Below are 27,703 nucleotides of genomic sequence, written 5' to 3'. Positions count from 1 at the left end.
GCAGGAGGCCCCATTAGCTAAAGTGGTACCTCAGGTTAAGAACAGTTTCAGGTTAAGAACGGACCTCCGGAACGAATTAAGTACTTAACCCGAGGTATCGCTGAAGGAACAGGTTACCCAAACCTGACTATCCAGTAGTTACCCAAACCGGGCCCCCAAACCTCCCAAATTCTTTCCTCAAGGATTCATTAGCTAAAATGCATTAGCTTCACCACTGTATATGGTAACTTGTACAAAGCTGTGCTTTACTCTGCTGTATATAATAAAGCTAACTAAAAATCAAGTTACTAGTCAAGCAAGTTCCGTTCCTGTTCGTCGTCCTAGAATTGTACAATTTGGCAGCTGGTAGCTAGAGTTTTGGTTGAGATCCATCAACAGATTTTGCTGTCTAGTTTTCTGTATTTTGGCCTGTTATGTTTGTTAGTTCATGAAATCAGATGTAGTCAGTTTGAACTGTTTCTTGTATAGAAAGGAAAATTCAGTGTCTTATGTTAAGTTCATCTTCCGCCATAACTTGGACTACTTCATACCTTGTATACATGAGAAATACTCTCGTGTAGGCAATAAAATGCAGTTTATTGATTATTATTACTGCAGGGCCTGCAAGACAGAGCTGTTCCACCAGGCCTTTGGCCAAGGCACAGTCTGACCCACCCCCCTCTGTAATCTTCATAGAACTCTAACCCGATGGTTGCCATTAATTTGATTCTGAATTGATTCTAGAATGTATTTTAATTAATTGACTGCGATTTTATGTACACTGTGCTATTTTTACCTGTTGTTAGCCGCTCTTTGGCTGGGGAGGGCGGGATACAAATAAAAATTTATTATTATTATTATTACATATGAAGCTGTTCTATTATCACACCATTGGTCCATTTAGTCCAAGATTGTCTATTTTGAATGTCAGCAGCTCTTTGGGATCTTGGACAGAGGTCTCTTCCATCACCTATTTATTACCTGATCTTTTCAGTGAAGATTTGGGATTTGAACCTCAGACCTTCTTGATGCAAAGCATTTGCTCTAGCACTCCTCATGCTTGTAGATAACTGTATGTGGTAAACAACACATAGGGTTATGCATTGCTTCCTTTCCTATACAGAAATTTGATGTGCACATCCTTTAAGCTCTGGAAGCTATGTTTAAGCCAATTTAAGGGTTGCTTTCCCCACATTTCTGCTGTGGATCTTTTTTATCTTTTGGCACACCTTTCCTGCATGCTTTCAAACATGCAGTGTGAACCTCTGGAACTCATGATTGAGTAGGGCTCCTAATAGCGTATTTATAGTGTATTCGCTGACATGTGAATGTCTGTACAGAAAGGACACTGAATTGTGGAAACAGGGAAATAGATCTCTCTTTTAACTTGTGAGGGAGACTGAATTATTGGTGTTGGGACACAACATATATTGTGTTTAACTCCTTCAGTAAACTGAACATTGTGAATGACCAGTCTTTGTATTCAGTTGCACCTTTCATCATCTTATGCTGTCACATGAATGTGCTGTGTTCCCAGTGAGCAGTGGGACTCAACTGCTTGTTTGGTGAATAGGTGTGACTGAACCCCAAAGGGGAGAAATGCCATGTGACAAGGACATGCTCAAAATCCATGTGTTCTTATCTGGGGTGAGGGATTGCTATGGTGCTGAGCATAGCATTCTGATGCCTATATAGTGTCCTTTTTGTTCTTTCAGGGAAAATAAGATACATCAAACAAACTGTAACAGAAATGCTTAAAGAAGCTGGATAGTTACACTTCTGTAACTATTCTGTAACTAAAACAGCCTTCCTATTAATGCTCAGTATTGAATAGTATTTTAAGAAAGCATTTTGGCTTCCTTCATGGCATTTCGAAACAAAAGTAACTTACACTTACTCAGCCACAAATGAACAATTGCAGAACTTCCTCCAAGAAAGTCTCAGATAAATCAAATAAGTATTTATTTATCCTAATGGTTAAGTTCAGCCATAATGGCAAACCATGGTGTAGAAGCCTAGGCTAAATAGACTTTTATGTTCTCTATCTGGTGTTCTGCAGGTTCCCCTTCCTGGTTTGCTATTAGGTTCATGATGGCAAATGGTGGTTTGCTGTGAACCAAGAGTGGAGAGAATCGTATCATGTGAGGGTAGGAGAAAGTATGAGAGGCCAGTGCTCATTCCAGGCTGTTTTTCATAACGCCAATAGGTTGTTGGAATGGTACTAAGGAGATCTGACTTCAGATCTCGCTTAGCCATGTAGCTCACTAGATGTTCATTGTCTAATCCCTACCTTTCACACAGGTGTACATCACAAGTGACATCAGGTGTGGGGCAGGTTTGGGGAAATTAACATGTGGGCAAAACTGAGACCCGGGCTGGGCCAAATTTGACCCCCTGGCCAGAATTTCCCCACACCTGATAAAAATAATGCGAGAGGGTAGAAATGTGAACCAAAATGAAGACATGTTAAATGTAAATATGATGTTTAGCATTCCACCATATTGAAATTTATATTTGATGAATATGCAAAGCAAATATATATCTCAAGCAAAATGTGTGTGTGTGTGTGTGTGTGTGTGTGTCCAAGATGGAAGAGGAAATAAAACATGGAAATTTTAGTTTTCCCATTGTACATACAATCAGCTTTAGTGTATCTCCTTTCTGACACCATAGTATAAAATAGAGAGGTGGCAAGTCCTCTTTTAACGGGCTTATGTACTTTCTTATAAGGTGCTATAAGGCAGCTTTTCGGAAAGACTTTATGGATGTTACATCATTTTAGCTAAGAATAGATGTTGTGATGTGTAAAATGGCTTACTTGCATCCCAAATAGACATGATAGACAAAAATTGTTTTCATGGAGGTTGCAATAGGCTACATTATATCTTAATTTTTAAATAATGAGAGCATTCTGTCATGAGCTGCAGATATTAAAAATTAAGGACATTGATCTGTTGCCTACAGTGTAAAGAGGAATATTCCTTTACAGAAATGGGCATTTCTGCAGTCTACAAATTTGAAAGTAAATGCACATCATAAATCTAGATTTCTGTATGTTCCTCTTTCTTGCAAATAGAATGTTTTCAATAACCATTTCCCCTCTTCCTGCATTGTGAAATGGTGGCAGCATATCAGCAAGGAATTGCATTGGTATTCTAGAAGCATTGCCAAACCAGACAGCTCTGCAGCACACTGGTCTATTTTTAGACTTTAGGTTGCCATTTTTATCCTGTAAAAATATTCATCAGTGTCTGGGTGACAGGCCATCAGTTTTTGTAAATGTGGTAGAGACCACATTTCCCCTTCTACCTATCTTCTCTGTTTTATGCTTTGCAGTGTGTAGTTTGGAGTAGGGGGAGGTGGTTACTTTGGATTTCAATTCATGCATTAAACTCCTCAGTTCACAGATCTTTAACGTCATGCACTTCATTCATCTTTTTCTATACGCAGCTGCTTACGCATCTCTGCTTATTGTCTATTATGGCTGAACTGTTATAGTGCACAAAAGTAAGCGCGCTGGGGGGGAATTAATGGATTTAGATGCCTTTCTATAATTTCCAATCTAGTCTCTCTCCTGACATTCTTCAACTGCAGCCACAAAGCACTAAATTTAAAACCACATTGGTACTGTGGGTAAGGTATTCTCTTTTTCTCAGAGCAAATACAGTAGTATGGGGAGATTCTCCTGAAATCAATATGGGTTGGTGGGTTGTATTAGATTGGTTGTGCTTCAGCAATGAGTCCCAAGTTCCAGTTCCTGTTTGGGAATGAAAATTCTCAGTAGCCTTGAGCAAGTCATGCCCTCATTTTTTAAGTTGTTACAATCTTATTGACCTAATACACAAGTTGATTGTGCAGTTTAATGTATACTTAGCATGCAGAAAGATGTTTTCAGAGTGATTGATAACAATCCTCAGGGTATCCTTTGAGGAGATCTGCAACCAACAAAGGCAAGGTAGTCAAGACACACCTGATGCTTGTTTTGTGGTTTCTGTCCCTTCTCTGACAAAGGGCAGACTAAAAGTTATGTAGCATGTAATGTAGCTTGTAGAGCAATAGATCAGTCTTCATTTTTCCTCAAAAACTGTACAAACAGGTGTACATTGAAATGTATAGGTAGGTTGATTGAACCCCAACTCTAAGAACAGTGGGCAGTAATTTATAGAAATGTATTTTAATCACTTGCTGGATAAATGTAACTTAATAAATGAACATAATTGAGAGATGAGGTGACTTGCATTTTTATAGGCTTGTTACCTTGGCACACTGGAGTTTTACAATGGCCGGTCGTAGATACTGTGTCAGAAATTCTCAAATCTAGTCATGTTGCATGTTAAATATAACCCTAACCCCATTTGTATAGTACTAAAGAACCTCCTTAATACTTGTGTGTTCGTACTCATCTCATCATTTTGCATTTCTGCAGTATATTGTGACACGCAGATAGAAAGACAATGCAACACTTGGGTACTGAACAAAGAATTGTAATAGTTGTAATACTTGGGAGTTGAACATGGGTACGGGCAGTTGTAATTACTGTATTTTTCGCTCTATAAGACGCACCAGACCGCAAGATGCGCCTAGTTTTTGGAGGAGGAAAACAAGGAAAAAAAATTCTGAATCTCAGAAGCCAGAACAGCAAGAGGGATCGCTGCGCAGTGAAAGCAGCAAATCCCTCTTGCTGTTCTGGCTTCTGGGATAGCTGCGCAGCCTGCATTCGCGCCGTAAGACGCACACACATTTCCCTTTACTTTTTAGGAGGGAAAAAGTGAGCAAAAAATACGGTAACTGGTGAACTCAGTCAAATTCAAAGACTTAGTTCTGAATGTTTTTTAAAAAATCTATTTACTTCCTATGAAAAACTAAAAAAGAATCTGTTTAACTTCCTTTTGTTCATATTTTGCCTTCGTGACATGGAATCTCCAAATAAAATGTTTCCTGGCTCATGCCAGAGTGATGCAGTAGCAAAAACAAACAAACAAACAAAACCAACTAATGCTAGTTTAGGCCACATCAACAGAAGTATAGTGTCCAGATCAAGGGATATAATAGTACTGCTCTATTCTGTCAAACTCCCCCTAAAGTACTGCTTTCAGTTCCTGGGAACCACAGTTAAGAAAGATATTGACAAGCTGTAACGTGTGCAGAGGAGGTCAACCAAGATGATCAAGGGTCTGGAAAACAAGCCATATGACGAATGGTTTAGGGAGTTGGGTATGTTTAGCCAGGAGAAGAGAAGACTGAGAGGAGATATAATAGCCAAATATATAAAGGGCTATCACATGGAAGATGAAGTAAGCTTGTGTTCTCCTGCTCTGGAGGGTAGGACTCAAACCAACGGCTTCAAGTTACAGTGGTACCTCTGGTTAAGAACTTAATTCCTTCTGGAGGTCCATTCTAAACCTGAAACTGTTCTTAACCTGAAGCACCACTTTAGCTAATGGGGCCTCCTGCTGCTACCGCCACACGATTTCTGTTCTCATCCTGAAGCCAAGTTCTTAACAAAGTACTATTTCTGGGTTAGCGGAGTCTGTAACCTGAAGCGTCTGTAACCCTTGGTACCACTGTACAAGAAAGGATATTCCAACTAAACATCCGTAAGAATTTTTTGACAGTAAGAGCTTTTCAACAGTGGACCAGACTCCCTCGGAAGGTGGTGGACTCTTCTTCCTTGGAGGTTTTTAAGCAGAGGTTGGATGACCATCTGTCATGGATGCTTTAGTTGAGATTCCTGCATTGTATGGGGATTAGATGACCTTTGTGTCCCTTCCAATTCTACAATTCTCTGATCTTTCACCAAGGGACGAGTGTACATAAGAACCTCAGAGAAGCTCAGCTGGTTCAAATTAAAGACCAATCTCATTCAGCATCCTTTTTACCCTCTGGCCAATCAGGTGCCTGTGGAAAGCCTGTAAGCAGGACATGAAGATTACAGCATTAGCCCTCACTTTTTCTCCAGCAACTGTCTTCAGAAGTATACTGCCTCAAATAATTGTAGCTGTAGATGACCAGTAGCCATGGATCCATGAATATGTTTAAACCCCTTTTAGAGCCCTCCAAGTTGGTGGTCATCACCTCATCTTGTGGTGGCAAATTCCACTCCTTAACACTGCTTTCTTATTCTTTCCATAATTGACTCCCTTGGGAGGCTGTGGACTATCCTTCATTAGTGGTTTTTAAGCAGAAGTTGGATGGCCATCTGCCATGGATGCTCTGGTTGAGATTCTTTCATTGCAGGGGATTGGATTAGATGACCCTCAGGATCTCTTCCAACTCTACGACTCTAACCCACAGCACTCCAACATGATTGTACATATTCTATCACTGTTCATTTTTTAAAAAAACAGTGTGCTCCGAATCTGAAGAAAAGTGAGCATAAGGGTTCTCTTGCAAAGTTTCTAATGCCAAGAGTCCCCTTTCATTATAGTTCCCAGTGCCCCAACCCACACTATTCTAGACAGTTCCTGAACCTTCAGTGGCTTGCCACAAGTTCTGACTTCCACATATTATCATGCCTATAATCTATCATATGAAATGCACTGTGGATGCCAAAGAGAAGTGAGAATATGCAAAATCTGAACATTTGTGATTGCAATTTGAGTGAGAAATAGGAGGTTTAGAAGCACACATTTGTCTCATTTTCTGCACCAGATTTTCCGTTCAGTAAATGTATTGTGTTGCTGCTGTCTTATTAACTTGCAGAGTCTGCATGCTTATCTTCTTTGTTCTTGTTAAAATATGAGCTGGCATGTGTTAGACTGCATTAGCGTTCACTTCTAGGGACTTCAGTGCCTTCTAAATTTGGCATTGCTAAGCTGGTGCCCTGTTTGCTTGAATCAATTGGGGTAGCTATTTTTAGCAACAAAGGGGAATTGAAATAGCAATTTTCTTTCCATGCAATAGATCCCAAGAGGAATACTGATGCAAGCTCTCTGTCATTGCATATACTCGCCCCTCCTCAAAAACCCTCAGACAAAAGGCAGCTGTCACAGTTTGCGGCAGTATTAATCTTTAATCAATTGAGTGTTTTCTGCATTCAGGTGTTCTGAGGGGAAAACGGGTCATGAGGAGAACCTGTCTGGAATAACTAAGCATTCTCTTTGGTGGGTAACGGCAGGGAATAGGCAGAGCAGCTAAAAATAGTATTTGCTTCAAGTGTTCCTCCAGTCTATTTTTGATACTTGATTTTGATAAGGTTGATTGGGCTCTTACTAAAAATAAGTTTCTTCCAGGCTAGCAACACATGCACACACACACATAGTAAAATGTTTTTAACTAACACAAACTAAAATTCTTTAGTGGGCTGCAGATAATCTTGGAAGAAAGTGTTGGTCAGACGCCAGTGTTTATATAATCTCTATTAAATGAGGCATTATTTGATGCCAACCAGGACTTGTCTCTATTCTTTCCAGTTTTCGTTGTGTTGAAGGGCTAGTATGACTTGTTTGCCTTTCACAAGCTTCTTGTAATGTAGTGGAAATAGCAGCGGGTCCCCCCCCCCCTTTTACATAATTGACACCTATTCAGTGTTACCATTTTCTGTTACATGCCTTGATTTGGAAGACTGTTTTGTTAACTCCTGCTAAAAGCTGCATTTAATATAGATTCTCATTACTGTAAGTAATATTGGAATATTACTTGCAGCTACTTATAACTGAGAAGAGAAATGCTGGTTTCCCACATTTGCAACATAATCTGTTAGTTATCTATTTATTAGCAGTTATTTCACAAGAAAGTGAGTGGAAGTATTGTTGAAATTTTGATTACATGTAAAACCATGTGACTTCTGCAAGACTACTGCTATTCTTCCAACACTAGATTTATCAACTTTTCCAGAAATCTTGCCCTGCATTTTTCTTCACATATTATAAGAGTTCACCCTCTTAATCCCAAAATGAAACGTCACTTAGAGTTTTCTGTCTACTTCTCCATCTGGGGAATAGAGGGCAGGGTGTGGATTCAAATATATAGCTGGAACAGCCTCTCCCTGAATAAAGCAGCACTGATAATTTTCATGAAAGCGGTTTGCCCAAGACTACTCTGCAGTCTTCATGTTTGAGTGGTGACATAGCTGAATTGCTTCTATCAAATACTGTCTTATTTATTCTTATATCACTCTCCTTTGTGCTGTTTTCTTCCTGTTCAATACTATAAAAATACTAATTTATTCACAGTAGTCTTGAATCCTAATCCAAAGGAGGCAAGCATTATTTTTCAGATGAAGAAATGCTGAATCAGTATAATGCTTGGATTGAAGGAGCGATTTGGAGGTGCCATTACAACATAACAAGTAAAATTAATGTTGTGTGTTGTAAAGCTTTCATTAATTGTTCATAAGACATACATGCTAAATTGGATTTGAATTGATAGGCAACATTAAAAAAAAATCCTAAGTCCTAAGTTTCCAGAAAACTTATAACACTTCTAGAAGACGAAGAATTTATGGCATTATGACATAAGCTTTGGAAACACACTAACATCTCTGTTCTTCCGCCTTTCATGTTTTATAGTTATCACGGGAGCTACTGATGGAATTGGAAAGGCATATGCAGAAGAGGTAAGTTGTGATTCATGTAACATATTGTACCTTTGTGCATTTTGACATGCATACAACAAATTGGAGTCTGTATCCTGTGCTGTATGTATGTCATGTTCTTGTTTTGCCTGAATGATAAGGCAAATTGTTGTTTAACAGGGATAATGTGGCAAAGTATAACCTGCATGGAAACACTGTTTTGTAACAGAGCTAACTTAGCATGGCAGTCTAACAATCTAAATGAATTCTGAGATGGCTCTGGTGCATGTTACAGTATCCGTTATTCTGGTCAGATGTGTATTATAGTTCATTACAGTGCTATTCTTCCATAAAACAAAAGGTGCCACAACTCACTATGAACTCCTCCCTTGTTCTCTTATAATGACAAGGGTGCCCACCTGAGAGGTACCAGAACTGAGTTCTGGTGAATTCTGGCTGAAAAAAGCCCTGATTATATATAATGTGCATTATAGTTTGCTCTACGAAGACTCCTGCCTTGTTGTCTGGCTATCATATGAATACAGTGGATGCTTGGGTTGCGAACATGATCCGTGTGGGATGCACGTTCGCAACCCGCGTCTGTGCACGCGTGGGTTGCGATTCGGTGCTTATGCGCAAAGCGCAATTTAGCGCTTCTGCGCATGCACGACCACCGAAACCCGGAAGTAACCCGTTCCAGTACTTCTGGGTTTTGGCGGTCCATAACCTGAAAAAACACAACCTGAAGCACTTGTAACCCGAGGTATGACTGTGTATGATTCCACCCATATTTGCAAGACGAGCATATTGCATAAAGCGAAAGAAAAAAAGAACTTTGATCCTTAAAACATGACCCATTAACAGTTTGACATCCTTTCCAATGTCTTCATTTGTGCTAGGCACAGTGTCTGCTTACACATAGTACTTTGGATTCAGTGTTAAGGTTTGGCAGCCAAGTCAGGTAATATTTGTACCTCTGGATACCTAAAACCTCATCTGAGGATTAATGCCTGTGTTTACACTAGGAGTGGAGAACTCCTGGCCCAATGGCCACATTTGACTAAGCACTGGTCCCAGTTTGGCCCCCAAGGCCGATCTGATATATGTGATGTCAGATGTGGGGCAGGTAGAGATGCAGAAGGATCTGCTGCACCACCAGGTTCCCTGTGGAACTCATGTTGGAGTTCCCTAATCCCAGCAGAAAGTAGGCTTGAAGTCACTATCAACTGATAGGTAGTAACTTCAAGCCTGCTGATCAGCAGCAATTTGAAGCACTAAGGAGGGCTCTTTGTAAAAAGTTCTAACAGTTGACACCTGATGTCACTGTGACATCAGGTGGGTTGGTAGATAGGTGGCCCTTCCAACCTGACCAGTTTGGTCCTTGTGAGATAAGGATTTGCTCCATTGGCCAGTTCAGTTTCCCTATCCTGGCTCACACATTCACAAGTGATCTGGTTAGATCAGTGGATTGGTGTCTTTGAAGAGATCTAGCTCAGTGTCCATCTTAATTATGAATCTTTGCTCAGTTACCATAGATTACTAATTTCCTACTCTTTATGTCAAATCTATATTTGTAATTCCTTTTTTCTGTTATTTGTTAATCCAATTTGAGCCAAATACTTCCTCCTGATGGAGAAGAGATATCTTTAGATCTAATTCTGTAATTGAATTTCTTGTATAAATAGTGGTGTTGATCAATAAAATGCTACCATAGAGTTGTAACTGGCACTCTTAGACTTTTGCCCTTATTTTTTTCAGTTAGCAAGGCGTGGAATGAAGGTGGTTCTTATCAGCAGATCTCAGGAAAAATTGGATCAGGTTGCCAAGGAAATAAGTAAGTAGTTTTCTGGTCTTTTCTCAACTAAATTATTGAGAGCTAAAACAAGGGATGATGGGATTCAACCAATGAGCCTCATCAGCAGAAGTCCTATTCATGGCTTCCCTGCCTTTCATCTGCCCCTCCAGATGTTGCTGAACTCAACTATTATGGTCAATGGGATTATGGGAGTTAAAGGTTAAGCAACATTTGAAAGCTAGGAGGGTAGTCAGCATTTACATTGGGTGGATCCAGTAGACATCGTGCAAGCACAAGCTTCCAAAAAGCCTTTTCACAGCTCAGGTCCTCTTATGAAGTAAAAACTGGTTAAAGCAGAGAGTAGATATAAATTGACAGTTCTCCCAGTGGAGTTATATAATGCAGGGTTGGCAGTTCTGGACACCACACCTCAAAAATTATATTGTGGAGCTGGAAAAAATGTAGAAAGGGGCAACAATAGGGGGCTGGAGCAATTCCCCTATGAAGAAAGGCTTCAGCGTTTTAATTGAAAGAAAGAGAGCACATGATAGAGGTGAATAAGACTCATTGAAAATATAGTTTTGCATTTAAAGCTGCCCATTTGTGGATGGACCTTAGAACCAGTAGAAGGTCCTACTGGAAAATATAAGAATTGAACAGTATTGCACCTGTATATATTTTTCATCAGTTTTCGCATGTACATGTCACAAGTGCTCTGCTTTTGTTCCTTCTCCATAAATAAGCTAAAACCTAAAAGCACAGTAAAAATACCATGTAATCATCATTGTAAGTAGCTGAGAATGAATATAAGTTACGGTCTCCCCTAGAATGTAGTTGGCAGGAGACCAGTGCCAGAAATAAGGTGGTAGAAAATATTAGCTAGTTTATGGCAGGTTACGTTTATTTCCAAAATTATATTCAAAACATACTTGACACACCACCAGGAAACACTTTTACTCTGCAGGAATAATCAGTTTGCCAGCTTTAATAAAACAGCAGTTAAATAAAGGTTAAATAGCAGTGTTAAAACGATCAAATACTCAAATCACACATACTGTTATATATACTATGATCAACACATTTTCTAGAACTACCAAGAACCTGGGTGCTTGGAATCCCCCCCTCCCCGATTTGTAACCATTCTAAATTTAAAAAAAATACCCAAGCAGTGTACAAAATACAATAGAAAACATAATTCAAACCATAAAACAAAGTTAAAAACATAAATTGACAAGAATTAAAAGCTTCTGAAATAGAATAAACTAATTAGCATGTTGTTGAGTTTGGAAGTAGTTGTTGATTTCTTTGTAAAAACAAAAAAAGAAAACGATATTGGAAGATGGTGTTCCCAGCACCTGGCATTCAGAGGCAAACTATGTCTGACAGTAGGAGGAGAACATAGCCAGTCTGGCTACTAGCTATTGATAGCCTTAGCCTTCATGAATTTGTCTACTTTCTTTTTAACCATCCATGTTGGTGATCATCATTATTTCTTGTGGGAGTGAATTCCAGAATTTAACTTACGTGTTGCGTGAAGAACAGCTTTTCTTTTGTCTGTTTTGAATCTTCCAGTATTTGTTTTCTTTGGATGTCCAGAAATTCTTACATCTTATCCTACAGCTATTAAGGGAAGACCGGCTTGAATTCTCTGTGATAATATATTATGTGTATAATATATATTTATAATAGGAAATGGGGGACCCACGCTTGATAACTCTAGGCAGAAGGTGAAAAAGGATGCATTCACATCAAATTCATATCACGAGAGCTTTTTGAAATAGAGCGGGGAAAGTTGTTAAAGAGCTTAAGTATTGTTGTACTGTGTATTTTGGGTCTATGGACCGCACTCAAGCTGTGTGTGTGTGTTTCAAATATATAAGCATTAATATCTATGAGCTGGCCAACCTTTAAAAACAACAACCCAGAATAAGAGTTTTACAATTCTGGAATACTATAAACAGGTTTGGGGATGGAGAACTCTGTTTTACAAGCAGCAGTGTCTACATTTATGAAAGATCTGAAACCATCATTGTGGCCTATTGATGCTGGAAAGCTTTGTAGCCACCCTTTCCCCCTGCCGTGTACTATTTCCACGGTGAGAGGTGGTGGCTGAAATAGAGAAAGGCCCTGCTGGCAGATTTTTTTAAACAAAAAAATCTACTCTGAGTAGATTAGTGTTTTATTTCATGTCAAAATTGTATAAATTTGGGTTCAGGAAGAAATTTTCTGTCATGTTTGCAAGTGATAGAATAGAAGTAGGAGATGTCTTGTAGTTCGTGCTTTTCCTAAATTGTGTGAACCATCAAGAGTATGCAATTTCTTGAAAAATATGATGAGACCTCACACTTTATTGATACATACCCCATATCTTGTTTAAGTCTTAACAACAGTAGAAACTAATAAAACAATGAAATCAAGTAACAAAACAGATTTGAGATGATGATCAGAACAGAATCAGACAAAATATTACAAAACAACATTAGTATAATTATAGTGGTGGTAACAAATCTGTTTAATGTGGTATTACTTAAGAGTTCAACATGTTTACTAAAGGGAACTTAGTTTGCATTGGGTCTGTCATTGTTGTAGTAAATATATCCCCTAAGTCTTATTAAGTGCTAGTAAATGGGTGCACATTTATTCATACCATAGTTTGAATTTTTATTATAAAAAGAGCTTGTCTAGCTACTAATGGACATTTTCAACAACTGTTGCTATAAGTAATTATTTTAAAATGCAGTGTTCGAATAAAGTATCTAGGTTTAAAACTGAGTTTAGCAATCCACTAGATTGTATATATGGTGCAATCTGTGCAGGAACCTCTGGGCAGGTGTTTGCCTTTCAACAAGGCTAAAAATAGCATTCATTACCATAAGCATGAGGAGCACACTCAGACATGAGCAGCATCACGATAACCTTGTGGGAGAACTTGGAAATGAACACAGTATTTTTCTTTCCAGTGCCAAATCATTCAAACTGGTGTAAACTACTTGAATGAAATTAATTTTCCCACCTGTCAAAATCAAGGTTTTTGCCATGTTTTCAGTGGATTGAAGGGAGGGTGATTCCTTCTCTCTGCTTACCCCATTCCATGTCTGTAGAACTGAAGCAGTTGTATCCTGTCAGGTATGATAAAACAGCATAATGCATATGTGTTGCTATTGAGTTTTTAAAGAGTTGCTAGTCTAGGAGTATATTTGCTGGAGTGGGTGTTGGATTGGACAGAGGCGTACCTACGCTTAGGCCTCTCAACTTTCCACTGGCTCTTGCCCACAGAGTGACACCTTTGTCACATGACTGGTGGAGCTCCCTGCTCCAGCTACTGAGTGGATGGTGCTGTGGTCTAAACCACTGAGCTTCTTGGGCGTGCTGATAGGAAGGTCGGCGGTTCAAATCCCCATGACGGAGTGAGTTCCATTGCTCTGTCCCAGCTTTTGCCAACCTAGCAATTCAAAAGCACACCAGTGCAAGTAGATAAATAGGAATATGTTAAATCCTGAGCAGGCCCAATGTCCATTGTGTAGCTCCTTTGGGCTGATCATCCCAGTAAATGATATGAAATATTTGTTTCTCTCACTCCACTTGGCAACTTTCCTCACTGCAGTACATGTGGGATTTTTTAACCAAGCCATTGATAAATTGTGCATTCATGGCAGAAACAGCTATGTAGCAGTGCATATTAATGTTACTCTTTTTCTAAATCCTGGATTATTTCTAAATCTTCGGTTATTACTTTTGCTAGCAGTAAAAACCTCAAGTATTTCATAACAAAGAAAGGAGAATGGGTAGTGTCCATTGATATATTTATCTGCAAATACCCTGACCGCAAGATTTCAAACATGAATGTGTAGTGATAGAGCAGATGTTGCTAAAAATAGCAAGCCTCCCCCTCCCTTCACAGAGATGTTGAACTTGATTTTCTTCTGACGTGATCACAAGACCACTGCTGCAGTAGGGACTTAATGCTATTTACGTCGTTATTTTGCATAGCAGCATATCCCTGGGGATTTATAAACAATGCAGCTGTTCTGAAAGATGAAGTAGGAAGCAAACAGTTGCATCTGCCATTAGGGATATTAGGAGGGGGAGGGGGAAGCAAGCAATGGAATACAATTAGGCTCACAAGTCTGCATGAATGCATAAGCAATTGTTTTTCTCGGGAAAAACCTAGGAATGACTTTGTCCTTTAAACTCACAACTATTTTTATGAATTACTTGAAGTATTTTACCTTACCAGTGTCTGTTAAAACAATCACTTAGAATGAAGTAATGTATAGGGTTATTGCATCTTTTATGATTTTATAATACTATGAATTCCATTCAACAGTTTGCATAACTGATCTACCACTGCCCCCATGTGCCTCTAAAAAACCCCTTTGGAGTTGAGTGGTGGGGGAAATTGGAGGGGGAAAGACCATGGAGGCACTGAAGGCAAGAACAGTGAGTTTGTTGGGAGAGAGAGTGGACAAGAAGAGTGCATAGTGATTAAAGGGGTGTTGCATGGTCTGTACAATGAGAGAGGTGGGTTATTTTATCAGCAGAGGTCTAGATCAAGGTGAAAAGACTGAAGTGAAAATGATAGAGAATAAGCTTGCGGTCAAATCGGATGATTTCTAGAGCATGCATCATTTGACAAAGGTCACATGCTGACAACTTAGTAAGCCATAAACCAGGGCTTACCATAAAAGAGCAACTTGTTAGTGCACACTGCTGAATTGCTCCGGCTGCACTTTCCCCCTAGCATCTGTGGGAGCAATAAACTACAATCCTTTGTTAAAAAAGAACTAGCACTCACAACTTTTTTTTAAAAATAATATTTATTGCTTTTAAACCTTACAAAAAGAAGAAAAGAAAAAAGAAAAGAAGAAGAAAAGCAAAAGAGAAAACAATACAATACAATATATAAACAATACAGAACGCAACATTAACATTAACACATTAAACAAAACAAAAGCAAAAACAATTCAAAAAACACACATCGTACCATCTCAATATCCTCTCTTTCATTCCCTTGTTTCATCGACCTCCTCTTACCTCCCTTTTTGTATTCCATTTCTATTAATTGTTTCAGCAAATCCTTTCCATCTTTCTCTATTTTCTGTCATGTAATTATCTTAACATATTTTAACCTTATTTTCCATTAATACTATAATACTTATTTATACTTAATTCCTTAAAATATTTCTGCTAAAGCCATATAATTCCCTTCCAACATTTTTCTAACACTCATTAATTTTACATTATTTCCATATATAGATTTTAAACTTTTCCCAATATTCTTCCACCGTCTCTTCTCCCTGGTCTCGGGTTCTGCCAGTCATTTCCGTCAATTCCATATAGCCCATCAACCTGTTGATCTTCTGTCCGAGGCTCTTAACTCTTTTCCAGGTCCCTTCTGCAAGTCTTCTTCATGTTTATACATGCACTTTACTTTGTCTTCTCCTGATCTTGTTCTTATTTTCCTTCCTTTGATGCTGAAAAGTAGATCTCCGGGAAATTCCCATCTAGCAATGTTTTTAATCCTTCTCGACAAGTCAGCCAAATCTCCATAGTTAGAACTGAAATTCAAAAGATATTTCCAGTCATTTTTCAAAGTTCCTCCAAGTCTGGCAGTCCCCACAACTCCAGTCTCCTCCTGACCCAAGTCCAGGTCCCAAAGGTCAATAAACCCCTGCATGAGGGGATCTATCCAACTTACTTTCTCCAGTCCAAGCGGGGCTCCAATCCTACAAGTCTGACTTTCTCTAAATTCAGTCTTGGAAGGCATCAACTTATAATCATCAAGCGTAATTACTGAAGATATAAAAATATCCAAAGGAACAAGACAAGGTTGTCCACTTTCGCCATTGTTATTCAAAACGGTTCTGGAAGTCTTCTTAAATGCGATTAGACAAAACAAACAAATAAAAGGGGTGACAGTAGGGCAGAATGAATACAAAGTTAAAGCCTTCGCCGATGATTTGGTAATGACCATTGAAGAACCAATAGAAAGTGTAAAAGAGGTATTGGAGAAGATGGAACAATTTGGAAGGGTAGCCGGATTTAGACTGAATAAGAATAAGACCAAAATGATTGTAAAAAATATGGAACAAAGTAAGATTGAAATAATGCAGCAACAAACAGAGGTGGTGAAAAAGGTAAAATATTTGGGAATTTGGTTAACGTCTAAAAATATTGATTTATATCAAAATAACTATATACCGGTTTGGAAGGGAATAAAGAATGACCTGGAGGTGTGGGGCAGAATGAAATTATCTTTCTGGGGAAGAATCTCTACGATAAAGATGAGCGTGCTGCCAAAGATGTTATTTTTATTTCAGACTATACCCATTATAAAGGGTATAGGAATCTTTAAAGAATGGCAAAGAGTGATTTCAAGGTATATCTGGCAGGGGAAGAAGCCAAGAATAAAATTTAAGTTATTGACAGATGTAAAAGAAAGAGGTGGCTTCGCCCTGCCAGATTTGAAACTATATTATGAAGCAGCTTGCCTATGTTGGTTAAAAGAATGGATTAAACTAGAAAATAAGGAGCTATTAGACCTTGAAGGTTTTGATAACGGATTTGGTTGGCATGCGTATCTATGGTGTGACAAGAAGAAAGTTCATAAAGGATTTGGAAGCCACATTTTCAGGAGTTCTTTAATAGAAATATGGGATAGATACAAAAATATATTGGAACCAAAAATCCCACATTGGCTATCTCCGTTAGAGGTTATGAGTGTTAAGAAAATTAATATGAGAGGTAAATGGAGTACATACGGAGAATTGGTAATTAAAGAAGGAGGAAAATGGAAATTGAAACCATATGAACAAGTTAAAGATCATGTATATGATTGGTTGCATTATTTTCAAGTAAATGAAATGTTTAAAAAAGATTTAAAAGAAAGAGGTTATGTAGAAAAAGATTCTAAATTTCAAGTAGATATAATAAACAATGATTGTAAAACTTTGTCAAAAATGTACAAGATATTGTTGGAATGGCATATGAAAGACGAAGAGGTTAAATCGGTAATGATACAATGGGCCAAAGATTTTGGGTACAATATACATTTCAATGAGTGGGAAAAACTGTGGAAAGAGAATATAAAATTTACTGCATGTACGGCACTGAAAGAAAATGTTATGAAAATGTTTTATAGATGGTACATTACACCAGTAAAGTTAGCAAAGATGTATAAGACGTGCAACAAATGTTGGAAATGTAAAGAAAAAGATGGAACATTCTTTCATGTGTGGTGGGAATGTAAGAAAGTGAAAAGCTTTTGGGAAATGATATACAATGAAATGAAAAAGATGTTAAGATATACTTTTGTAAAAAAACCGGAGGCTTTTCTTTTAGGGATTTTAGGAAAAGAAATAAGAAGAAAAGACTGTAAACTCTTTCAATATGCAGTAACGGCAGCCAGAATATTGTTGGCCCAGAAATGGAAACAAGAGTAAATACCCACGATAGAGGAATGGAGACTGAAACTGATAGATTACGCAGAACTGGACAAATTAACTGGGAAAATTAGATATACCAAAGACCAAAAGTTCATCGAAGACTGGGGAAAGATTGTAGATTATCTGAAAAATGTATGTGATGTGAACACAACGTTAGTGGGATTTCAAGAGGCACTGTAAAAATTGAGAAGTATTGTTAATATGAAATAGTGGGGGAAGGGAAGTTTAATGGCAATACGAAAGAAGGGAATGTGTAATTAAAGATAAAATATGGATGATTCTCAGAGACGCTGAAGGAAGTTCAAAAAGAGACAATTTGTTGAAATTTGGAAAAAAATGTATAATTGTATGGAAAACCAATATGTTGGAATGAATTCACGACAGACGAGTGGCAGGTGTCATATGAGAGGCGTCTGCCGGGGCAAGCCCCGGGAACTCTCTTTTATTGAATATTACAAACATTGCCACAGGTGTGCTTGTGGCTGATTGGTTGATACAAACACAAAGCAACTTGTTGCTGATTGGTTAACATAAGTACAAGGCGGGAATTACATATAAACATTAATCACCGATAGATTAAAGGCTGGGAAACGGAGCTGGAACTAGACAGGCATGAAACCTCCTAATTAAATTATAACTAAAGATTGATATAACATGACTAAAACAATTACTAATGATTGATCATAACATGAAAGAATATAATAATCGAGTTCCATAGATGTGGTCAGCTATGCATTAAGAACAGATCATATTGTTTGTTCATGAACTTAAGATGAACTGAGGAATGAGGGAATGTCTTGGTGTTTAGAACAGGTTTGTACAGTGTGTGCAGAAGCAGAGAAAAGATTATAAGCGAGACTTCCCAGAATGCAAGAGAAAAGAAGCAATACTTCTCCCATAATGCCACAGTTATGTGCAGAAAGAGAACTTCCCTTTACCAATAAAAATTTGTTGTTGTTTTTTTAAAAAAACTTATAATCATCAAATTGCAACTGTAAGGCTGGGGCTCTCTCCCTCACCACTTGTGCCACTTTAGGTTCCACAGCAAAAACTTTCTCCCCCTCCTTCTCCTCAGTTTGCCATGTCAAAATAGATCCCTGTATCGATTCCTGAATAATTTCTGTATTAATATTGACTTTTTGTGCCAAATTAGTCACTTTTTGTTCCAAGTTATCAATTTTTATAGTCCTCGCATCCGTCTTCTTATAAAGCTGTTCCAGTGAATCATTAATCTTACAAAATGCAACCACTAAGGCTTCTTCTGTCAACATTCTTAACGATTCAAGGTCAATCCCAGATTCTCACAGTTTTATCTTGCAGGTGGAAAATTCCCTCAGCTCAGCTCTTGTAACAATTTCAAAGGCTTCCTCTAGGGGAAAACAATTTCTATTTGTATCAATCCTTTTAAGCACAGTTCAAACAATAAAGTTAGTTTCAATTTTCAGTTACTTTTACTCCTTTTTAAACGCAGAAGGAGACAATGGAAACAATGTATTTCTCTTCTTTAACTTACTGTCAGCAGACGATCTATTCACAGTCAATGAGCATATCCGAAGCTTCAATCTTACTAGCAGCCCGTTTCCAGGTTCAGAGCGGTGGTAATTTGACTTTCTTCACTCTCTCCTGCAGGCTTACGCGATCTTAAATTTCCCCCCTCTTCTCCTGCTTCCAAGGGGGGTTTGATGATTTAACCAATGGAAGTTTAATCCTTTATGAGAGACTTTCCAAGGCTTTAGCTTGCAGCCTCTTTGCTTCAATCTATTTACAAAAGGGGAAGGTGGACTTCCTGTTTGAAACCGCCCCGTTTCGGTGCCAAATTAAGACGTTTAAAAATCCAATTTTCCGTTCTACTCACGGGTAGTTGTTTTAAGATAAAATTGTCCACAGGAAAAAGTCAGCGCTCTCCTGCAACAGCAATGCGGCTTCACTCTGTGAAAGAAGCAGTCAATTCGAAGCACTGCGCCACTCACCCCACGTCGCTCCGGATCCCCGAAGCCGGGTTTCCCCGCGAGTAGGGGAGGCGCAAAAGGTGCCAGCCGAATCCCACGTCCACAAGCTTCTCCCGCCTGTGGTTTTTAGTGGGTCTCCGCCTTCGCCGTGGCGGCCAGACCCTGATTTCCACGGAGCGGATTCCTCCTGATCAGAGGAATTCTGCCATTGCCGGAGGCGCTAAGCCGGAAGTCTTAGCACTCACAACTTTTTCTCTTCAAACGAACCATGATATAGTGTGCTCTGGGCCACATATATATACTACAGGAAACTAGTATGTTTGCAACAAAAACATGAGGTGTGTAACACCTGAAAAACTAAAATACATACCCTACTGTTGTATGAAGGTAATACCATAGTTTCTTCAATGCCTAAAAATGTTTCAGTGAGGAATAACTCAGCTTCCAGAATAGAGGAAACAAAGGGGGGATGTCAGCAATAAAACAATGGTGGTACCAGAGAATATGGAGGATACAGAGTGAGAGGAATACTTAGAAGAAAATAAGTTCAGTGATGGATTATTTTGTGTTTGAGGCAATAGTGAGCCATCCATCTGTCCATGAAGAAGGGTTGAGTGGGGGAAAGTATGGGATAGAAGCAGAACTTGGTGACCTGTGTATTAGTGGTACTGAAAGTCAAAGAATTTGCTAGTCTTTCAGTGGCAGCCACAGAAAACACAGAATCGTTGTCTTTTGTGGCCGCAACTGAGGCAGGGAGGAAAGCAGATAAAACTTTTTTCTTGGTTAGATGATGGATACATGAATGAATAGTGACACAGGGAGGAAGAGAACCCGCTAAGCACAGTTTCTCAGTGGCCTACACCATAAAGGAGAAGTTTAGATTTTCATCCCTTCAGTTTCAGAATTGATTCAGACTGTTCAGTTGAGACCCAAGAAAACAAGGCAAGAATTACATTCTGCTTATAAGAATTGTGGACAGCTGTCTCAATTTTGTACCATTTTGCTCAGTCTACAAAATGGAGAGATTCATTTATCTCATAGGGTGGTCTGACAAGTCTGTTTGTTTGTTTGTTTGTTTGGTTGGTTGGTTCTAAGTCTCTTTGGGTTGCCGTGGACAAGATAAAGTTACTAACAAATTTAATTTCATTGGGGTGTGAGGAGCCAGAGAAACTGAGCAGGTGGAGGAAAGAGTTGAAATGGGTGGAGTGATAGGAAAAGGAGGAAGCCCTTCGTTCAGACTTTGCTGAGGGGTGGGGGCTGGGAGAGAAAAATGATGGTCTTTCCCGTTTATGACTTTGACTCAGTCTATCGCCAGCATGTAGCTCTTGACAGATTACTTCCAAGGGAATGCGGCCCTTAACATTAAAAAAAAATCCACCCCATGCATAAAGCTTTTCTATGCGATATGTCTTAGGTCTTCATAAGACTGCGGTTGTATGGAAGATTTGGCATACGATGCAGTATGTCCTCCAAATAAGGTTGCACCTTCTTGCAAGCAGTTTCTGTAATCAACACTTAACATTTTTGATCCGTCCCAAGTTGAAATGACTGCGATAAGGTACTGCTTTCTGTAACAATGTGTTGGATCTCTCCTTACATACACTTAAGTCCCTCAGAATGCTTAAGCCATGTTGTTTGGAGGAGCTTTGGATTATGTGAACATACTTAAGAGTGACATACTCTTATCCCTGTCACTAACAAACACTAGGAAACTACTTTTAGTGTCCGAAGCAGCTGAATATTTTGCTCCCATTGGACAGTGTTTTAAACACAAATGACAAATCTATGCAGTATATTATTCCTTCACAAGGATGCTTATGTTGGAACTTCGTTTGGACCAGTATGTCAGATGGATCATTTAAAATTGGTCTTAATGGCAAAAGACTGGTAGTTTCATTCTGGTAATAACAACTTTAAATGCATGCCATGTGTTGATGATTAGTTTATTTGACCCATTAGGACTTAACAGAAGAGGTTTGCATTGGGATTTTAAAGTTTTCCATGTTTGTTGTAAAATAATCCATGCTTATATTTGTGTGTGTGCTTTATTTCAGGAGAGCGGTTCAAGGTGGAAACGAAAACCATTCCTGCTGACTTTGAAGATCGTGAATCTATTTACAGAAACATAAAAGCAGGCCTGGAAGGTCTCGAGATTGGTGTCCTAGGTTTGTATCTTACTCTTATTTCCATGTTATTTGCTATGTTCTTGGAATCTTTGCTCCCAAGGAAAGTAGATAAAATTATTCAGTTCATAGCAACAAGTCATTTTGGAATAAACTTTGAAGCCTCTGTGCTTCATAAAACAGTTGTTCAGAAGTGGAAGAATTTGCACTGTTATCAAGAGTAGCTTATCCTACGAAAAAGGTCACCTCTTCTCTTATGTCCTTCATGCTTCAGACATCTATCTAGATACCTTTGTAGTAGTTTTCTTGTATTTTCCAGCATGGTGAAGTTCAAGTATTGAGACTAAAGCAGCTTCAAAGCTTAACCTCTTCCATTTTGCCCCTGCCTTCTACTGCATGTGTGATTGCTTAAATATGGCTAATAATATAGAGTCTAGGCCCCAGACATTTTTTCACCTCCTCAGTCAGAGATTAGTATTCTTGTTTAGTGGGTTAGATGGTTCCTTTAGGATTGAAGGACTTTCATAGAAGTCTTTCTTATTGTTCAGGCTCCTGCTTGTCTTGCACTCTTTATTCTGAGCCATATTAAGGAAATCTCTTCAGATACATTTGAATTCCAGTAATGTGTTGCATCTCCTTTCTGACTAGAGAATATCATAGAATCATAGAACTGGAAAGTGACACCGAGGATCATCTAGTCTAACCTCCTGCAGTGCAGGAATCCCATATGGGGATCGAACCTGTGACCTTGGTATTATCAGCACCACGCTCTAAAACCAGCTGAGTTATCTAGTGGTTGTATGAGTGGTAGAATATATGTAAATCTGCATCCACGTTTTCACTCAGTGTTATAGGCTAGATTTTTGCTTCTGGAAATGAAGCATTTTGCAGAGTATGATCAAATATAGGTGATCCCAGATTCATAAGTTATTAATTTGTTGCATTGGAGACTGCAACTGCAGAAATGATATTACTAAGGAACAGCAAACTAGTTTATATTGTTCACCAACTGGAGGAAAGACTGGGAAAAAATAAGTTGGTACTCCTCTTCCCTTGGGCATTGATTGATCTGTTTCTGCCCTGCCACCACAAGGTCCCTGAAGTGAGAAGTGCCCTGCTTACATTAGCTGAAATCAATTTCCATATCTTCCATTCATCTGTTTTGCTGACATTTGGCTACTTAAATATTTCATCGTAATATGTTGGAAAGTTGCTATGCCATATTGACTGGAGTTCTTAGACTTGGACTACTTCCAAGTCACTTCTTCTCAGCCCAGCCTATGCCATAGTGACATTAAATTGGGATAATGCCCTGCATGTTGCTCTGAGATCATTAAAGATTAACTTGCCCACCTACAGTGTGAGAACATGCCAGGAGCAAATGGCAACTGTTTGGGGGATACTTTCAATTCGGTAGGATTATCAGCTTAAACCAGGACTCACCAAGTGCAGGATCTCCTCTTTGGGGATGTGTATTCATAAGACTATTTTTTCTGAGCGATTCGTTGTATTCATACCATGCAACTTTCTCCTGCAATGCCCAAACTGGTCCCCCACTTGACTGCATGGCAAATGGAAGCCATAGCGGACCAGTACAGATTTCAGTTGCTCCACACAAAGTTAAGTGCAACGCCACTTGGAGTGGTCCTATACCATACTGTCAGACAGCATATGCATTTTGAATTTAGGAATAAAGCACCAGTAAACGAAGCAAGAGAAGCTCACACTAGCAGTTAAAATTAATTTAGATTTTCCCAATTCTCTCTGCACTTTGGGAGATGATGGGAGGTTTTCCCTGATACATTGGAGTGTCTACTTTAGTGTAAGCAGTAAGTCTGATAATAAAACCTGGGGACACTATATTGTGCCTTTGAAAAATTAGATTTAAACAATGCTCAGTAAATTTCATATGCTGCCAATTGATTGGGGGTGGAAGGAGGGGTACAATTTCACAGATATGAAGGGTATGAAAACAGCTTTATGGAATGCTTTCATTTGTTGAATCTGTGTATAATGTACCTCGAAATAGCACAGGAGCAAGCAAACCTATTCAAAAAGCCAGTAATTGTTGCTGAAAACATAGAATGCTTAATGTAATAAGAATGCTATTAATGAGGTTTCTCCTGCATTATTCTTTCACTCTACCTCTTCATCTACCTCCCAAAATTCTTTATGAACGGTTTTCAAAGAACTAGTGTGGTGTGTTGGTTTATACTGCCATCTAATGTACTGATGATGATCTGACTTGGGACTGATGTAAGAATACTGTCCCTTTGCAGGTTACTTTCTTCCCAAAATGACTCACTGTGTCATAAATACCTACTCTTCTGCAGTCATTTCTAATGAACAGAATCACAGTGGATGCTGTGATACAGTTTATGATCAGAAACTTGGAATGTTAATTTCTGATAATGAAATAAACTATCGCTTGGTATCCTTGCAAGTGTCGAGTGGAAAGTTTATTGGCATTGGACATAATGCACACAAAAAGGCAAAACAAAGATAAAGGTATTCTATGAGGAAAACTTTGCAAAATGGAGTAAAAAAAGTAGAGATCAACTCTTCTGACAGCCTATTATTATTATTAATATTTAAATCTCTTACCCTCCATCTCTACCCATTTCCTGCTCAGCATCCAAGAGGGCCTGTAGGGAAGGAGGTAGTCTTTGAGATATTTGGAACATGAGTTGTTTAGGGGTTTTGAATACTAAAATGAGCACCTTGAAATGGGTTCCAAAATGTCTGGTAGTCAATGCAGCTGATCTAAAATAGGGATTATATGCGTTCTAAATCGAACCCCAGCCAGTAATCTGGCTGTTGCATTTTGGACCAGTTTAAGTTTCTGAGTCCTCTTTAGCACCTGTCTTTCCAGGATTCAAACACAGTTTATTGGCCCTTATCCAGTCCATCACTGCATCTAGACACCAATTAAAAGCTTTCACAGCCCCTCCTGATTCAGATGTTATGGAGAAGTATGTCACCAGCATACTGGAGTTGCCTTTAACAGAATAAGTTAGGGGTCAGCAACCTAAGGCCCATGGGCTGGAAGTGACCCACGGAAATCGTTTGACCGGCCCACGAGCCATCCCCCGAACCAAGCTACCCGCTTGCACACTGCGTTAAACCAGCGCTGCGCGGGGACTCATTTTCATGGCGCCGAAAATCGCATCTGCGCAGATGCCAAAAATTGCAGGCGCTCACGCAATCCGGCCCATGGAGGGATCTCAGTGGGACTGATCCGGCCCAGGCAAGATAAACCTTGCTGACCCCTGGAATAAATTATGTTGCCTCTCCTTTGCCATTGTTCAGTGATCTTCTGTGTCCACATTGTTGATATTGTAAGAAACTCAGATGAATTTATAATCTGAAGTATCAAGAGTTTTCCCACCAGGAACTGAGAGTCTAGGCATCAAGTGAATTTAGATCATTTAGAAGCTGAATATAGTGATGTACACATTTCATTTCAGAATGTAATACCTTGTGTGAACTTTTCTTTCTATTTTCCCCCCAGTAAATAATGTGGGTATGTCATATACTTATCCTGAATTCTTCCTTGACGTTCCAGACTTAGATAAAGTAAGTATTGTCTTCTACTCTTGCCCCTCTTTTAAATTTTTAAGATAGACTTGTAAAAGAATAAGCACAACTTTGGATGTATTTCTATAAACATGATAAAAATAAGGTAGAATACGGTAGCAAAAAGAACAAAGAGTTTTCTATGCAGTCTCATAAATAATTGAATACTAAAATTGAGGTTCACAGTGATCATGTAACCCAAATACAAGGATTTAGGTTGTTGTCACAACCCAGTCCCATCTCCTAAATACTGATAAGATGGCTTTAAGTTAAACTTACTTTTGCATATCTTTTTCTTAAGGTGGTTAGGCAGGTTTCCTCTCAATTTTATTAAGGTATTTATTTTGATACAGAGGAATCAACAGTTGAGGCTACCATGCTAGTCACTAAGACCAAAAATTGACCGATTTTGTGTTTTGCAACTACTTCATGTTTAAATTATCTTGACTGTTTTAACTGCTCATAAAATTTGGAATATTAGTGCCATGCACATAAGTGAGCAATTCTGGGTTAACCATGGTGCTGAATGGGTTTTACTGCACCATGCTATCAAGTTGATAAAACCTATTTCCACCCACTTGGGTTTTCCTTGGCTTGGTTTGACTAGCAATAAGCCAAAATATTTTCTCAAAACTTGAGAAAATACAGGTTTATTTCTAGCCACTCAGAGGTAAATCAGAGTTTGCTGAGATTTGTATTATCAGCCAAGAAATTATGAAGCTAAGGAGCATCTCTGTCACAATCTCTTGTCCACTTCTCTTCCTTATCACATGAAACAGTGTAAGTTATTCAATAGCATTTATTACCAGAGCAAAGGTACTTATTCTGCATACCTGTGAAGTGTTCTGTATTGAGTATAGCTGATGTGATAGTGGGAAACTTTTGTGTTATTTTTAAAATTTAACAACTGCTTCTTCATCTGACTTAAGTAAATAAGCACGTCATACATCTCAATTGCTGCCATTTTTGTTTAAATCAGGAATTTATGGTATCCTGCTATAGTGCCGTAGTTCATTGGGGTTTTTTTTCTTATAGACAATTGACAAGCTGGTGAATATTAATATCATATCTGTGTGCAAGGTAAGTGCCACCTTGTGTAGATGTGCGGGGAGAGGATATGGCACCTTTTTTCTATTTGTCAGTATCAAGTAATTCAGTTGTTTGTCATAAATATCGTATTCATCCATGCAGTCTGCCCATTGTAGGTACAGTTTCACACTCCTGTTTTGTCAGGTTGTTACAATTGCTTGCCTGGAGCAATAGCTTCCACATAAGTCTGTTTTCTTTAGTAGCCTCTGGAAGTGACTCTGCAGCTGATAATAACACAACTTTCTCTCTCAGAATGCTCTGGGATGCTATAGGGAAACATCAGTGGTGGCTGAAGCAATGGTACACTCAGAGTGTTACTGCTGCCTGCCCATCAGGGTTCATCAGAGGGAATCCACCAGAGAGCATTTTGCTCTCTGTAGCCTGCTCTGGTCCAAAACTATTCTTTTGTTACCCACAATGCTCATTTTTTAAATAATCTTGGAGTTCTGAAAATTAGTTATAATTTCTAAAGCACTATTCCTGGCATCTCCCCCGCTTCCATAGAATATGATGTTGGGGAAGGAGCCCCACTGATTCACATAAGCATATCACACCAGTGCAAATGCTCACATCTGCTGACTGTTCTTGTATTCAAAGAGCTTCAAGCATGTGGCCTTTCTGAGATGTTTCAGGTGGACACTGCATATGAAGTGGTCATGAGCTCTTGATTGCCCTTGCAATCACTATGATTACATGGTTTGTCCCATTACCACATGAAAATGCTTAACTGAAAGACTGTAAGTGATAGTTAATAAAAGCAGGAAATACCTTTATATTTGTCATATTTAGCTTGGATTTAATTCTCCAAGGTCCCCTGTTTCTGTTATGTTTGCATGGTTATCCTTTCCTCCATCTCCAAATACAATGAGATGACAGCTTTAAAAAAGAAGTTTATCATAGCAATTATAAAAGGTGACATTAGGAATAGCGCTCCCAAAATGTAAATTGCTATACAAGTTTGTACATTGTTGCAACTTCTGTCTGGCATAGGTCGTTTTTCATTCCCGCTTTACACATTATGATGAGTGTGACTCAGCAAAAGTCACCGATTTACTCCATGACAGACCCAGGACATCTATATCCTCCAAGGCCATCTCTTGGCAAAGGAATTGTGTAGGATAGGACATTATGCAAAATGTGTACAAAATGGCTGTCCCCATTCTGCTTCAATTATGACACCAATGATTTGTTTAGACCTGGCGCAATCCATTAAAAAGAAGAAGCATTGTAGC

General features: G+C 38.8%; 1 protein-coding gene across 1 annotated transcript in view; it reads left to right on the top strand.

Moving 5' to 3' along the window:
• Positions 1-27,703, top strand: part of HSD17B12 (hydroxysteroid 17-beta dehydrogenase 12) — a 58,371-nt gene that overhangs the window by 13,259 nt on the left and 17,409 nt on the right. Inside the window, exons 2-6 of the mRNA XM_081002131.1 lie at positions 8,490-8,536; positions 10,253-10,328; positions 21,738-21,848; positions 25,318-25,382; positions 26,418-26,462. Coding sequence (XP_080858257.1) covers positions 8,490-8,536; positions 10,253-10,328; positions 21,738-21,848; positions 25,318-25,382; positions 26,418-26,462 — 344 coding nt within the window. The remainder of the gene's footprint in view (positions 1-8,489; positions 8,537-10,252; positions 10,329-21,737; positions 21,849-25,317; positions 25,383-26,417; positions 26,463-27,703) is intronic.

This window comes from Podarcis pityusensis, assembly GCF_964106645.2.
Source record: "Podarcis pityusensis genome assembly, chromosome: 1".
NCBI lineage: Eukaryota > Metazoa > Chordata > Lepidosauria > Squamata > Lacertidae > Podarcis > Podarcis pityusensis.
Note: the sequence above shows the minus strand (reverse complement) of the source record. Positions and strands in the feature narration are given on the sequence as shown.